This window comes from Mirounga leonina, unplaced genomic scaffold (genome assembly GCF_011800145.1).
Source record: "Mirounga leonina isolate KUSES-001 unplaced genomic scaffold, KU_Mleo_1.0 Mir_173, whole genome shotgun sequence".
Lineage (NCBI taxonomy): Eukaryota > Metazoa > Chordata > Mammalia > Carnivora > Phocidae > Mirounga > Mirounga leonina.
The window spans coordinates 43,818,945-43,831,630 of record NW_023270447.1 but is presented as its reverse complement, the minus strand read 5'-3'; the positions used below and the strand labels follow the sequence as shown (position 1 = coordinate 43,831,630).

General features: G+C 35.7%; 1 protein-coding gene across 10 annotated transcripts in view; it reads right to left on the bottom strand.

Annotated features, from left to right (window-relative positions):
• DOCK7 (dedicator of cytokinesis 7) overlaps positions 1-12,686 on the bottom strand; it is a 219,485-nt gene that overhangs the window by 137,123 nt on the left and 69,676 nt on the right. For all 10 annotated transcript variants that reach the window (XM_035018396.1, XM_035018397.1, XM_035018399.1 and 7 more), the window contains 2 exons: positions 10,015-10,108; positions 9,253-9,415 (listed from right to left, as the gene is read on the bottom strand). In XM_035018396.1, the coding sequence (XP_034874287.1) occupies positions 9,253-9,415; positions 10,015-10,108 (257 nt within the window). The remainder of the gene's footprint in view (positions 1-9,252; positions 9,416-10,014; positions 10,109-12,686) is intronic.

The window sequence follows — 12,686 nt, the reverse complement described above, 5'->3', positions numbered from 1 at the left end:
ATCCCAGGACCCTGGGATCATGACCTGAGCCGAAGACAGATGCTCAACCAATTGAGCCACTCAGGCGCCCCACAAAGTGCAAATATTTTCTTTTTTTTAAATTTTTTATTTATTTTATTTTATTTTTTTTTTTTTTTAAGATTTTATTTATTTAGGGCGCCTGGGTGGCTCAGTTGGTTAAGCGACTGCCTTAGGCTCAGGTCATGATCCCGGAGTCCTGGGATCGAGTCCCACATTGGGCTCCCGGCTCAGCAGGGAGCCTTCTTCTCCCTCTGACCCTCTCCCCTCTCATGCTGTTTCTCACTCACTCTCTCTCTCTCAAATAAAAAAAATAAAAAAAATAAATCTTTAAAAAAAAAAGATTTTATTTATTTATTTATAGGACAGAGAGAGACACAGTGAGAGAGGGAACACAAGCAGGGGAAGTAGGAGAGGGAGAAGCAGGCTTCCCGCCAAGCAGGAAGCCCGATGTGGGGCTCGATCCCAGGACCCTGGGATCATGACCGGAGCCGAAGGCAGACGCTTAACGACTGAGCCACCCAGGCGCCCCTGTGCAAATATTTTCTTAAAACCCATATTAAAAATGCTTAAATTTCTTGTTTTTTCAGTTACAAATGTGATCCCTCTGGAATGTCAGCTAATCATACTGGTTCTATGCAGGTTGCTACACAGTTAATGAAATAATGATGGTATAGAAAGTACAAGGAGTCTCAGTGTCAACTTCACCTTTTTTTTTTTTAAACATTATTCACTGCGAAAATGTACACATATAGGTTTGTATAATGACCACTAGTGTGTATTACCTGAAATTATGGTTTACCGTGAAACATTCCTTAAAAGGTTAAAAAGAAAAAGAATTCAAACTGGGTTAGAAGAATACTATTGTAATCCAGCAACAATTTAGTTGGCAAATATATATGGAAACTTATGCAAATATTTTATGATATCTGTATGTTAGCTGATTTCTGATGAAGTTTCATACATCCCCCTTCTGTCATTCTAGAATTATTTCTATGCGAGATTTTCTAGATACGATAAAGGTTTTTTTTGTTTTTCTTTTTAAGATTTTACTTATTTATTTGACAGAAACACAGCAAGAGAGGGAGCACAAGCAGGGGGAGTGGGTGAGGGAGAAGCAGGCTTCCTGAGGAGCACAGAGCCCGATGTGGGGCTCGATCCCAGGACCCTGAGATCATGATCTGAGCCGAAGGCACATGCTTAATGACTGAGCCACCCAGGCACACCTGATAAAGTTTATTTTTTTTAAAAAGGTTTTATTTATTTATTTATTTGACAGAGAGAGAGAGAGAGAGAGCACAAGTAGGCAGAGCAGCAGACAAAGGGAGAGGGAGAAGCAGGCTCCCCACTGAGCAGGAAGCCCAATGCGGGGCTCAATCCCAGAACCCCGAGATCATGACCCGAGTCAAGGCAGACGCTTAACTTACAGTCACCCAGGTGCCCCAAGGTTATTTTTTTTTTAAAACAAACTATAAATTCCTAAAAATATTAGCTGTCCATGAGACTAAAATTTTTTAAAAGTATTAAGTAGAATAAGCAACCTATATGATTTAATATTCAGGTCACATGCGCACTGAAGGCTCAAGTAATAATACAAAGCAGGCTACTATTAACTTTGATAACCCCCGTTTTAAAATCATTTTCTTATCTAATTATACCCCAAAAGCCCAGAATCCCTATGCTTTCAAACTATTCTCTCTCCAGTTGCGTAATGCTTGGATAAATGTAATCTAATAAAGGCAATAATAATAATAATGACTCAGCTTCTCTTGAGCATTTAATATGTGTCAGGCACTTTGCAAAAAGCTTTATATATTATCTCATTTAATCCTCACAAATTTCTAAGATATAGGAACTTTTATAATCCCCATGTAAAAAGAAGGAAAACCAGTCAATCTCCAATTTTAGATAATTCCTAAAATTAAATATGGTTGCAAAATATGGTTCCATTTCCCAATTTTTCATAAAATATGCATAGAGTCATATCATTTCAAGTAATATAAAAACTATTCTTTCTTTTTATAACTCAGAGATTGGTTTAAAAAAAAAGCATACAATCAACTTTAGAATCATTCTTTTTTAAAAATGAAAGAAACTTTTTTTGGCCAATGAGTAACAACAGGAAAAATATCAACAAAGTATAGAAACCATAATTCTATTTCTATGTTCTCGTGTACCTAACTTTCTTTACTTCTTTGAAGACACTCTTACAGTACAAGGTTATTAATCTCTTTCTTAAACAACGTATCCTTCTTGCTTCAACAGTTTTCACCTATTACTAACAAAGCACTATGATCCTTTCTGTACCCTAAGAAACTTAGCAAACTTGACATCCTATATTACAATCTACAATGTTTGTTAATGAGTTAAAGCATTTTACATGAGATCCTTAAAGGCAATACATAAGATTAAAAAGATTATATAAAATTCTAACCTGAAACCAATTTATTTTGATGAAAAATATTAGAACCTAAAGCAGTATTTGTTTTCAATAAACGTTTAATAGAAATAAACCTAATCTTATTGATAAGTTTAGCTAGTTCTACTATTCTCTGGGAATAAACTGCTCACTCTTGAGAGAAGAACAGTTCTTCTTTACACATTTAATGAATCATTTTTTGCCTACAATGTTACTTTCACTAATAATGCTTGGGATGAGTATCAACTCTTTAATTAATAGAGTATTTAGATACAGTCCAAGCCAAAGGCACTGAGATGCATTAAAAGATCTCTCCAGATCATTCTCAAGCTAATTAGCTATGAATTCATTCTTATACCTGAAAAGTTTACTGCCAAAATAGAAAATAGGGGCGCCTGGGTGGCTCAGTTGGTTGGGCAACTGCCTTCGGCTCAGGTCATGATCTTGGAGTCCCAGGATAGAGTCCCACATCGGGCTCCCTGTTCAGTGGAGGGTCTGCTTCTCCCTCTGACCCTCCCCCCTCTCATGTTCTCTCTCTCTCTCTCTCATTCTATCAAATAAATAAATAAAATCTTTAAAAAAAAATAGAAAATAATTACAGTTTCTGGACAATCAATTATCTCTACTGCTGCTAAACACTTCAAATGGTAAAGCATTCAATTATAAAAACCAAAATCAAACACAAATAAACAAGTTACCTGAAACAGCTGATATGTTTACTTAATTTCTATAAGCTCATACAGTAAAACCATGCTAATTTATACTTTATAAAGTCCACTTAAATCTTTTGGTGTGTTAACTTTTTCTTCTTCCCCAGAGTAAAACTGGATTAAAACTGGATACATAATTGAGAGAAAACAATAGGCTACCTCATTCAGTAAGATGTCTTCTCACTTGAGATAAGCTCTCTACCCAACTTCCATTCAAGTCCTAAAACATGTCTAGATTTGCTCTTCCGGCCCTTCATATACATAATACCCTAGGATGCCATTTCTATCAACTGTTATACTTAGCTCAATTATAAGGCATTAAAAAAATTATTAGACAAGGATAAATAATGAGGCACATTTTGAGGCAAATAATAAGATAAATAAAGGTGTTCTGCCTGCTTTAATAAAAATGTAGCAATCAATTATCTAGCAATAAGAAATTTTAATTTTATTCATATTGTCAATAACTATAAATGCTGGATGTACTATCATCCCAAAGGATGAAGAATACAGAAAATAAGACCTGGGTTCAAGTCCAGATAAGTTTCTTATCTCTTATTTATAGTAAATAAAAGGTAAGTAACAATTCTGCCAGAATTATATAATTTATAAGATTCTTCTGAGACTGAATAAATTAATTTAAATGAAAACAATATAAATGAAATACTATAAAGCACTAAATAAATGTTATCATATCAGCACATCACATGAAAGTTCAGAACACCGGGGGTAAAAAAAAAAAAAAAAACAACTCAAAAAAGGAAAAGATACCAACAAAGGATTAGCAATCAGAAGTATACTGGGGGGGCACCTGTGTGGCTCAGTCGTTAAGCATCTGCCTTCGGCTCAGGTCATGATCTCAGGGTCCTGGGATCGAGCCCCGCATCGGGCACCCTGCTCAGCGGGGAGTCTGCTTCTCCCTCTCTGCCTCTCTGCCCCCCGCTCATGCTCACATCCTCTCTCTTTTTTTCTATCTCTCTTCCTCAAATAAATAAAATCTTTGAAAAAAAAAAAGTATATTGGACCACTCAAAAGTATCACTTAAAGCCAGAAGACAGTTGTGTCACGTTTTCAAAATCCTGACAGAAAATAATTTACAACTTAGAATATTATATCCAGGGCGCCTGGGTGGCTCAGTTGGTTAAGCCACTGCCTTCGGCTCAGGTCATGATCCTGGAGTCCCTGGATCGAGTCCCGCATCGGGCTCCCTGCTCGGCAGGGAGCCTGCTTCTCCCTCTGACCCTCCCCCCTCTCATGTGCTTTCTCTCTCTCATTCTCTCTCTCTCAAATAAATAAATAAAATCTTAAAAAAAAAAATACTTTGCCTCCTCATCTCCCATGATTGATGCAGAAGATTATGAAAAAAAAAAAAAAAGAATATTATATCCAGCAAAATCAGTAATTCTGGAGTAAAGGTAAAATAAACATACTTTCAGATGTAAAAGTCTCAGAAAATTTACTCCCATACACCCTGTTTCAGGAAGTTACTGAAGGCTGTCAGTAAAATGAGTAAAACAAGAAAGAACAATATACAGGAAATAAAGACTCCATAGCAAAAGAAATGCAAAGAGAATTTCCAGGATCATGGTAAACAGGCTCCAAGATGACAACTGTACAGTAAGCCTAGCAAGCCTCGGAAACTCCCTTGGCCACACTTACAATTTAGCTGCAAGGGGAACTAAGGAAGCTGCAAGACAGGAAATGATTATCTGATGTATTTTGCTGTATTGCAAGAAGCTTTAGAGAATTTTAGCAATAACACACAGAAAAGTAGGGAAACTAAATAATGTAACTATTTCAGGAATATAAAAAGCCCCTTTATAAATCAAATACAGGAATAAAATCATAGTAATCTTCATGGCTCCACTGCAAAACTAGTTACATAAGAATCACAAATAGGGGCACCTGGGTGGCTCAGTTGGTTAAAGCGACTGCCTTTGGCTCAGGTCATGATCCTGGAGTCCCGGGATCGAGTCCCACATCGGGCTCCCTGCTCAGCAGGGAGTCTGCTTCTCCCTCTGACCCTCCCCCCTCTCATGCTCTCTCTATCTCATTCTCTCTCAAATGAATAAATAAAAATCTTTAAATAAAAATTAAAAAAAAAAAAAAAGAATCACAAATAGGTGGGCGCCTGGGTGGCTCAGTTGGTTAAGCGACTGCCTTCGGTTCAGGTCATGATCCTGGAGTCCCAGGATCGGGTCCCACATCGGGCTCCCGGCTCAGCGGGGAGCCTGCTTCTCCCTCTGACCCTATCCCCTCTCATGCTGTTTCTCTCTCTCTCTCTCTCTCTCTCAAATAAATAAAATCTTTAAAAAAAAGAAAAAAAAAGAATCACAAATAGGTAAAAAAAATTAACACTGATTTAATGAAAAACTGGAATATACATATGGAAGAGATGACAAGTAGATGTATTTTTTTCTGAATTTATGCAAGTACATGTATTTTTAGGAAGGAAGATGTAAGAGTTAAATCTTCACCTAATATAACAATAAATGGATATTTAAAATTGAACAAGAATCAAGAAATAGTAGCATTAATATGTTGTTTAGAAAACAAAGAATAAAATACCAAAAGAAGGAGCAAAAAGAGTTACCAGTGATTGGCACTGAAAATTAGACATCGAAGTAGGGAAAGGCTGGTAGAAATAAGATGAAGGACCTCTGTTTTTAATTTTAAGCCTACAGTACTTACACGAACTTTAAGTATATTCATACAATTCTTTTTATCTTTTTTTATTATGTTATGCTAATCACCATACATTACATCATTAGTTTTTGATTCATACAATTCTTTTTAAAAAATATATATATAAATATGTAAATAACAAAAACAAGTGGGAAATAAAAGAAAAAACCATTTCAAGACCCTGATTTCTACTTTCTCTATCTCTGAAATAATCCAAGCAGAGGAAAGATAGATAAATACAAGTTAGGGATGCTCTGGATGAGATTCCTGTACTAGGTAAGAGGTCCAGTTGATAACCTCAAAATGGTTTCATACAAATTTTGGATTATATAATCACTTCTTTATTCCATGTGCTTGTAAGTACTTAAATATATAATTTATAGAAGAATAATTTCATAATACCTTATTTCTTTTAAAAGCAATATATATTTTCTTTAGCCTAACTTGCAGAAATTTTACTCACACTAAGTGCCAATTACATGCAGTGTTTTGTACTCTGTACCCTCACAAGAGAAGGCAGGTATAATTATGACCTCACATTTTATTAAGAAGAAAACTGAGTGGCCAATATATTAAGTAAATTGTCTTAAGTCACCAAATAGTGCATAGTGGAGTCAGAAATCACAGCCCTAATTCTATGACTCTAAATCCCACTCTCATACCACTGTCCAGTTCCTTATTTCTCAACTCAATGAATAAATGTTTATTGTGTGGTGCCTGTGTGCTAACATACTATTCTAGATGCTGGAAATAAAGTGATAACGGAAACAAACAAGTCCCTGCCCTTTACATTAATTACATTATAATGAAAAAGACAAAAAAAACCCGATCATATAACTACATAATGTGATGCTAGATAACAAATACAAAGAAGGGTGAAGAATTGGAGAGAAGCAGTGGATCTTTTTACCTAGGGTAATGAGAGGGAGCTTCTCCAGGCAGTGACCTTTAAGCAGAGAGATGTCTGAATAAGGAACCAAACCACATGAAAATATAGGGGAAAACATGTCAGGGAAAGAGAAGAACAAATGGAAAAGCCTCAGGGAGAATGAAATTTTGTTTGTTCAAGGATGAGTAAAAAGGCCACTGAGCAAAGCAGAGTAGGATATGAAGTTAAAGACACGCAGACTCATAGAGTCTTAAAGACTGTTATTAAAAAAAAGCATTTTTTCTGCTTATGATGGAAGCCACCGAAGGATTTTAGATGGAGGAATGAATGATCTGACTGAGAACATTTAAATATCTCTCTGGTGATAATGCTGAGAATTGATTTAGCCAGGGTTAAAGGAAGATGATCAAATTAGAAAGGTACAGAAAAATCTGAGATCAGAAGCTGTCCAATATGCTAACCTCCAGCCCCATGCAGCAACTGAGCATTTGAAATGTGGCTCATCTGAAATTGAGATGTGTTTTAAACATAAAATACACCTGATTTTGAAGACGTTTTGTAGGAAAGAAAAAAAGTAAAATAGCTCAACACTTTTTTACATTTATTACATGTTGAAATGATAGTATTTTAGGTATATTAGGTTAAATAACATAATTAAAATTAATTTCACTGGCTTCTTTTTATTTTTTTAATGTGGGAACTATAAAATTTTAAATTCCAAATGTAGCTCCCATTATATTTCTATTTGACAGTGCTGATCTAGATAGTGACTTGCCTAGAGTTTTAAAAGGAGTGAGGGGTGCCTGACTTGGGCTCAGGTCATGATCTCAGGGTCCTGGGATCGAGCCCTGCTTGAAGCCCCTAGTCGAGCCCTGCATTAAGCCCCACATGGAGCCTCATGTGGGGCTCTGTGCTCAGTGGGGAGTCTGCCTCTCGTCCTCTCCCTCTCCTTTTCCCCCATTGGTGTGTGTGTTCACGTGCTCTCTCTCTCTCTCTCTCAAATAAATAAAAAATCTTTGGAGAAGGTAAGAACTATGGGACTTGGGATACATTTTGAAAGCAGAGCCTATAAAACTTGTTTGAGGAGTAAATGTGAGGAGTAAGAAGGAGAGAAATCACTTTGATTCCAAAAATTTTGGCCTCAGAAACTGCATAACTTGGTGGTGAAAAATACTAAGATGGGGAAGTCTGGGCTGGAATCTTACATCTGAGCTGCCCTGCTGGCTATCCCAATGTCAAGTCATAGGCTAGGCACTCACAAATGAAGGGGCTTCATTCATAAGGAGTATAAGTAAACGAACCCTTAGAGTTATGGAGTGGTCAGCCTGGAAAGCCTATTCAACAACCTCGTGCCAAGTATTCTGAGTAGTGGATCAGTAAACCCTGTTGATTGGTTGCTGGACCACACTGCAGCCATATAAGTCTGGATCCTGTGGAACGCTAGACTCTGCTAATAAGAACATCTGAGGAAATACCGTAACTGGGAGTTCAAATGTTTTAATCTCACAGCCCACACTTCCAGTGCTAGCTCCACCACACTGAGTGAAGGATACTTGACCTCTCCATCCCTTTACTTACTTTTATTTATTTATTTATTTATTTTTCCTTTTTTAAGATTTTATTTATTTATTTGAGACAGAGAGAATGAGAGAGAGAGAGCACATGAGAGGGGGGAGGGTCAGAGGGAGAAGCAGGCTCCCTGCCGAGCAGGGAGCCCGATGCGGGACTCGATCCTGGGACTCCAGAATCATGACCTGAGCCGAAGGCAGTCGCTCAACCAACTGAGCCACCCAGGCGCCCCCCTTTACTCACTTTTATTTATTTATTTATTTATTTATTTATTTATTTATTTATTTATTTGAGAGAGAGAGAGAGAAAGAGCACAACAGGGGGGAGCAGGAGAGGGAGAAGCAGACTCCCTGCTAAGCAGGTAGCCCGATGTGGGACTCGATCCTGGGACTCCAGGATCATGACCTGAGCCGAAGGCAGTCGCTCAACCAACTGAGCCACCCAGGTGCCCCCCTTTACTCACTTTTATTTATTTATTTATTTATTTATTTATTTATTTATTATTTTTTTTTTAAAGATTTTATTTATTTATTTGAGAGAGAGAGAGAGAGAAAGAGCACAAGAGGGGGGAGCGGGAGAGGGAGAAGCAGACTCCCTGCTAAGCAGGTAGCCCGATGCGGAACTCGATCCCGGGACTCCAGGATCATGACCTGAGCTGAAGGCAGTCGCTTAACCAACTGAGCCACCCAGGCGCCCCCTTTACTCACTTTTAAAATGAAGGTAATACCTACCTCAAGCTGTGAGGATTAAATAAGATAATGTATGTAAGGTAATTAACATCTGACCTTTGACCTGGCACATAGTATAAGTTTAATACATTACAGCTCTTAGTAAAATCATAGAGTAAGAAATGGAATAATTAAAGCTACAAAGGATTTTTGGAGAGTTTCATTCTAGTTCTACTTTCATAATAGAATATATTGTATCTAATTCCAGAAATCTCTAAAATTAAAATGTGTTACCTGTAAGTAGTGTTTGGAACATAGACATCCCTGGCAGGAAACTCCAAAATTTCTCTGGTAGGCCTGACCCTACTGTCTGGGTAAAGCTTCACTTGAAGCAGCTCTGGAGTTAGGCAATAGTGGGGATTTTCAGGTGCAGGAGAAATGTCTATCTTCAGCTGAGCTGCATATAAAAACATATTATAAAAACAATGTAAACATAATAAAAACTTCATGTAAAAATGTTCCTGGAAGGATTTAGATCACATTTTTGCAAGAAGTTATAAATTACTGATACAGACATAATTACATGTAAAATAATAAATGCCTACCAAATGAATGAATGAGAAGAAAGAAAGAAGCAAAAGAAAGAAAGAAAAAACAGAAACAGAAGCATCTAGCATAAAACAAGCCAACATTCTGAAAGATGAGTGATTTAATTGGAACTTTTTTTACTCTGGAATGGTTTGCTCTGATTATATGAATCTGTTTCTGAATATTTACCATTCTATGTACATTTTCTTTCCTCTAAAAAATAATTTTAAGCCATGATATTATTCATCATTCACATTTCAGTACTCAAATTATCAAAAGTACTGAATCTTGCATACAAACTGTTAAGACCATGAGAAGAGAATAATAAAATGAAGAAGACTGACAAGCACTGGGCAAAGAAAGATAGATGGGTTAGATAAGTGAAAAAAGGAATGCATAATTACCAACAATAGGACATATTAGTGATGATAAGGGTTGTATTAATGTCTACTCAAAATTTTAAAATACCTGTAATAGGTCTTAGTCGCCGTAAAACAGAAGATGGCCTTCTCATATCAGCAAGAAATTTGTACAGATCTTCATCACTTAGGCGGTCTCCTTCCTGAGAAAAAAGTATTCAATAAAACAAATATAGTAGACTGAAAATAAATGTATATTGCCTGTTAATATTCATACCCTCTTCTGTCAGTTTAGTCAGAATGAAAAGTAAGATTAAATTAATATAATTATGATTAAAAATAAATATGCTGATTTATTTCCTTTTTTATGCTTTCAAATCTTATTAAGAGTTATGATACTATTATCTATAATTTTATCTATTTACTTATAGCCCATTATTTATGTCTATAAGGTATTACAGGACACTAAAATACAGAAAATCTATACAATTTAGAGATAGATGAAAAGGAAAAAAAAATAAAAATATAGACATAAAAGAAACATATATATATGACAGTCTTAAACATTTTTTACACTTGAATGTTTGTCTTTTCAATTTCATTATCACCAAATTTCTCAAATGCAAAATATACAGCATTAACTAAATTTGAAAAAAAAAAAGAATAAGTAGCAACAAAAACTACACCTTTTTTTCTGATTGCAAGTACTTTTTTTTTTTTTTTTTTAATTTTTTCAGTTGAGTATAGCTAACACACAATGTTACATTAGTTTCAGGTGTACGACATAGTGATTCAAGGAATTTATACATTATGCTATGCTTACCACAAGTGTAGCTATCATCTATCACCATACAACACCATTACAATATCACTGACCATATTCCTTATGCTGTGGCTTTTATTCCCGTGACTTCATTCATTCCGTAACTGGAAGCCTGTATCTCCCACTCCCCTTCATCCATTTTGCCCATACCCCCACCCTTAACCCTTTCTGGTAACCATCAATTTGTTCTCTGTATTTACGGGTCTGATTCTGCTTTTTGTTTGTTTATACATTTGTTTACAGAAATTACTCATAAGGAAAAGAATAATTATCCTGATACTAAGACCAGAAAGAAAATTGTGAAACAATCTCAATCAATGGGAAAAGAGACAAACAAACAAACAACAAACCAAACTACACCTAATACAAAATTTTCAATTTAATATTTTTTCTTACAATTAAAATAGGTAAGAATTTTACGCCTTTATTCAAGAGTCAATCTTTAGATTTCATTAATCCAAACCTCCTGCACTTGATATCTTATTGTTTTTAATGCACTGTTTATATATTTATTTTATGTTAATGAACACATTTAACATTACTTTATTACTGTGAGCTCACCTTGAGCCATATTCCATTTGTTCACTATTACATACTCTACAGAGTAAAGAACTGATCTTCTTTCATCCCACTATTCAGAAAAGTGACTTTTAATTTCCAAGTGATTCAAGATTTTTATTAATACTTTAATAAATAGTTTTGAGTTTTATTAAGTTATGATTAGAGAATTTCATTTTATGAAGATTTTTTCCTGTGGCCTAATTATTGTAAATGTTCTATCAGTTGCTAAAACAGTATACTCTCTCCTCTTTTGACTCAGATCTTTAAATGGTCCTTACTGATAGTACATTCAGATTATGTCTACTTAATTATTTCTGTCCACTTAACCTGTTAAATTGATTCTATTATTGGCCTCTACTCTTTACTCCCTGTGTGCCTTTTGTTGGGTGAGGCATAATTCCCACCCCTCAGCTTGGCCATGTGACTTGTCTTGGCCAATAAGCAAATGTGATGCAGAGACCTGACAAACATTTGCACAAATGAGCTTGGCCCCCCTGTTGAACTTCTGCCATTAGTATGAGAACATGACCAAGTCAACCTGCTAGAGGATAAGAATAGAAGTAGAGAGACACGGAGACACCTGAGTCATTTCAGTCTTCCCAAGAGAAGTAGGTCTAGATCAAATGATCTAAGTCAATCTCCAAACATGAATGAGCCTAGCTGACACCCCCCACTTCCACACTGCATATTCACCACTGTGTACTCCAATTTATATACCTGTCAACAAATAAAACAAATGTTCTTGAAATTAATGGGTGGGTTTAATTTTGTTTTTATATCTCCATGTACTTTTAATAATTTTGACTTGACAATTTCAAATCTGTACATAAGCACTCCTAATTACTATATCAAATTCATGGTTAGTAATCGCTCATCAACTTTAAAAAAGAACTGCCTTCTGTTTCTCATTTTGTACCTTGAATTCTACTGTATTAAAATTGTAATCTCTGCTTTTTACTTACTTTGCATTTGCCTGATGCATAGTATACTAGCTGTTTAAAAATACTTTTAAAAATTATACATGCTAATCATTAAAAAAAATTGACTGTACAAAGTATAAATGCTTTCCATTAAACAAACAAACAAATAAATGCTTTCTATTGCTGATGTTTCCAATAATCATTCATTTAAAGTTTTCACAATCACTTTGTGCTAGTTTCCAGCTACCAGTCTCCAACACAGTATCCAGTACATGGTGAATACTCCAAAAATATTTGCTGGATTAATAGGTAGGTGGGTGGATGGATGCTGAACAGTCAGAAACTATTTGTTGGATCAATAGTCAGTACATGCTGAACAGTCAGAAACTATTTGTTGGATCAATAGGTAGGTGGGTGGATGGATGACTTGTTGATTTAAGGTTACAAAACCAGTTCAATAATAAAGTAGGCTGAAGA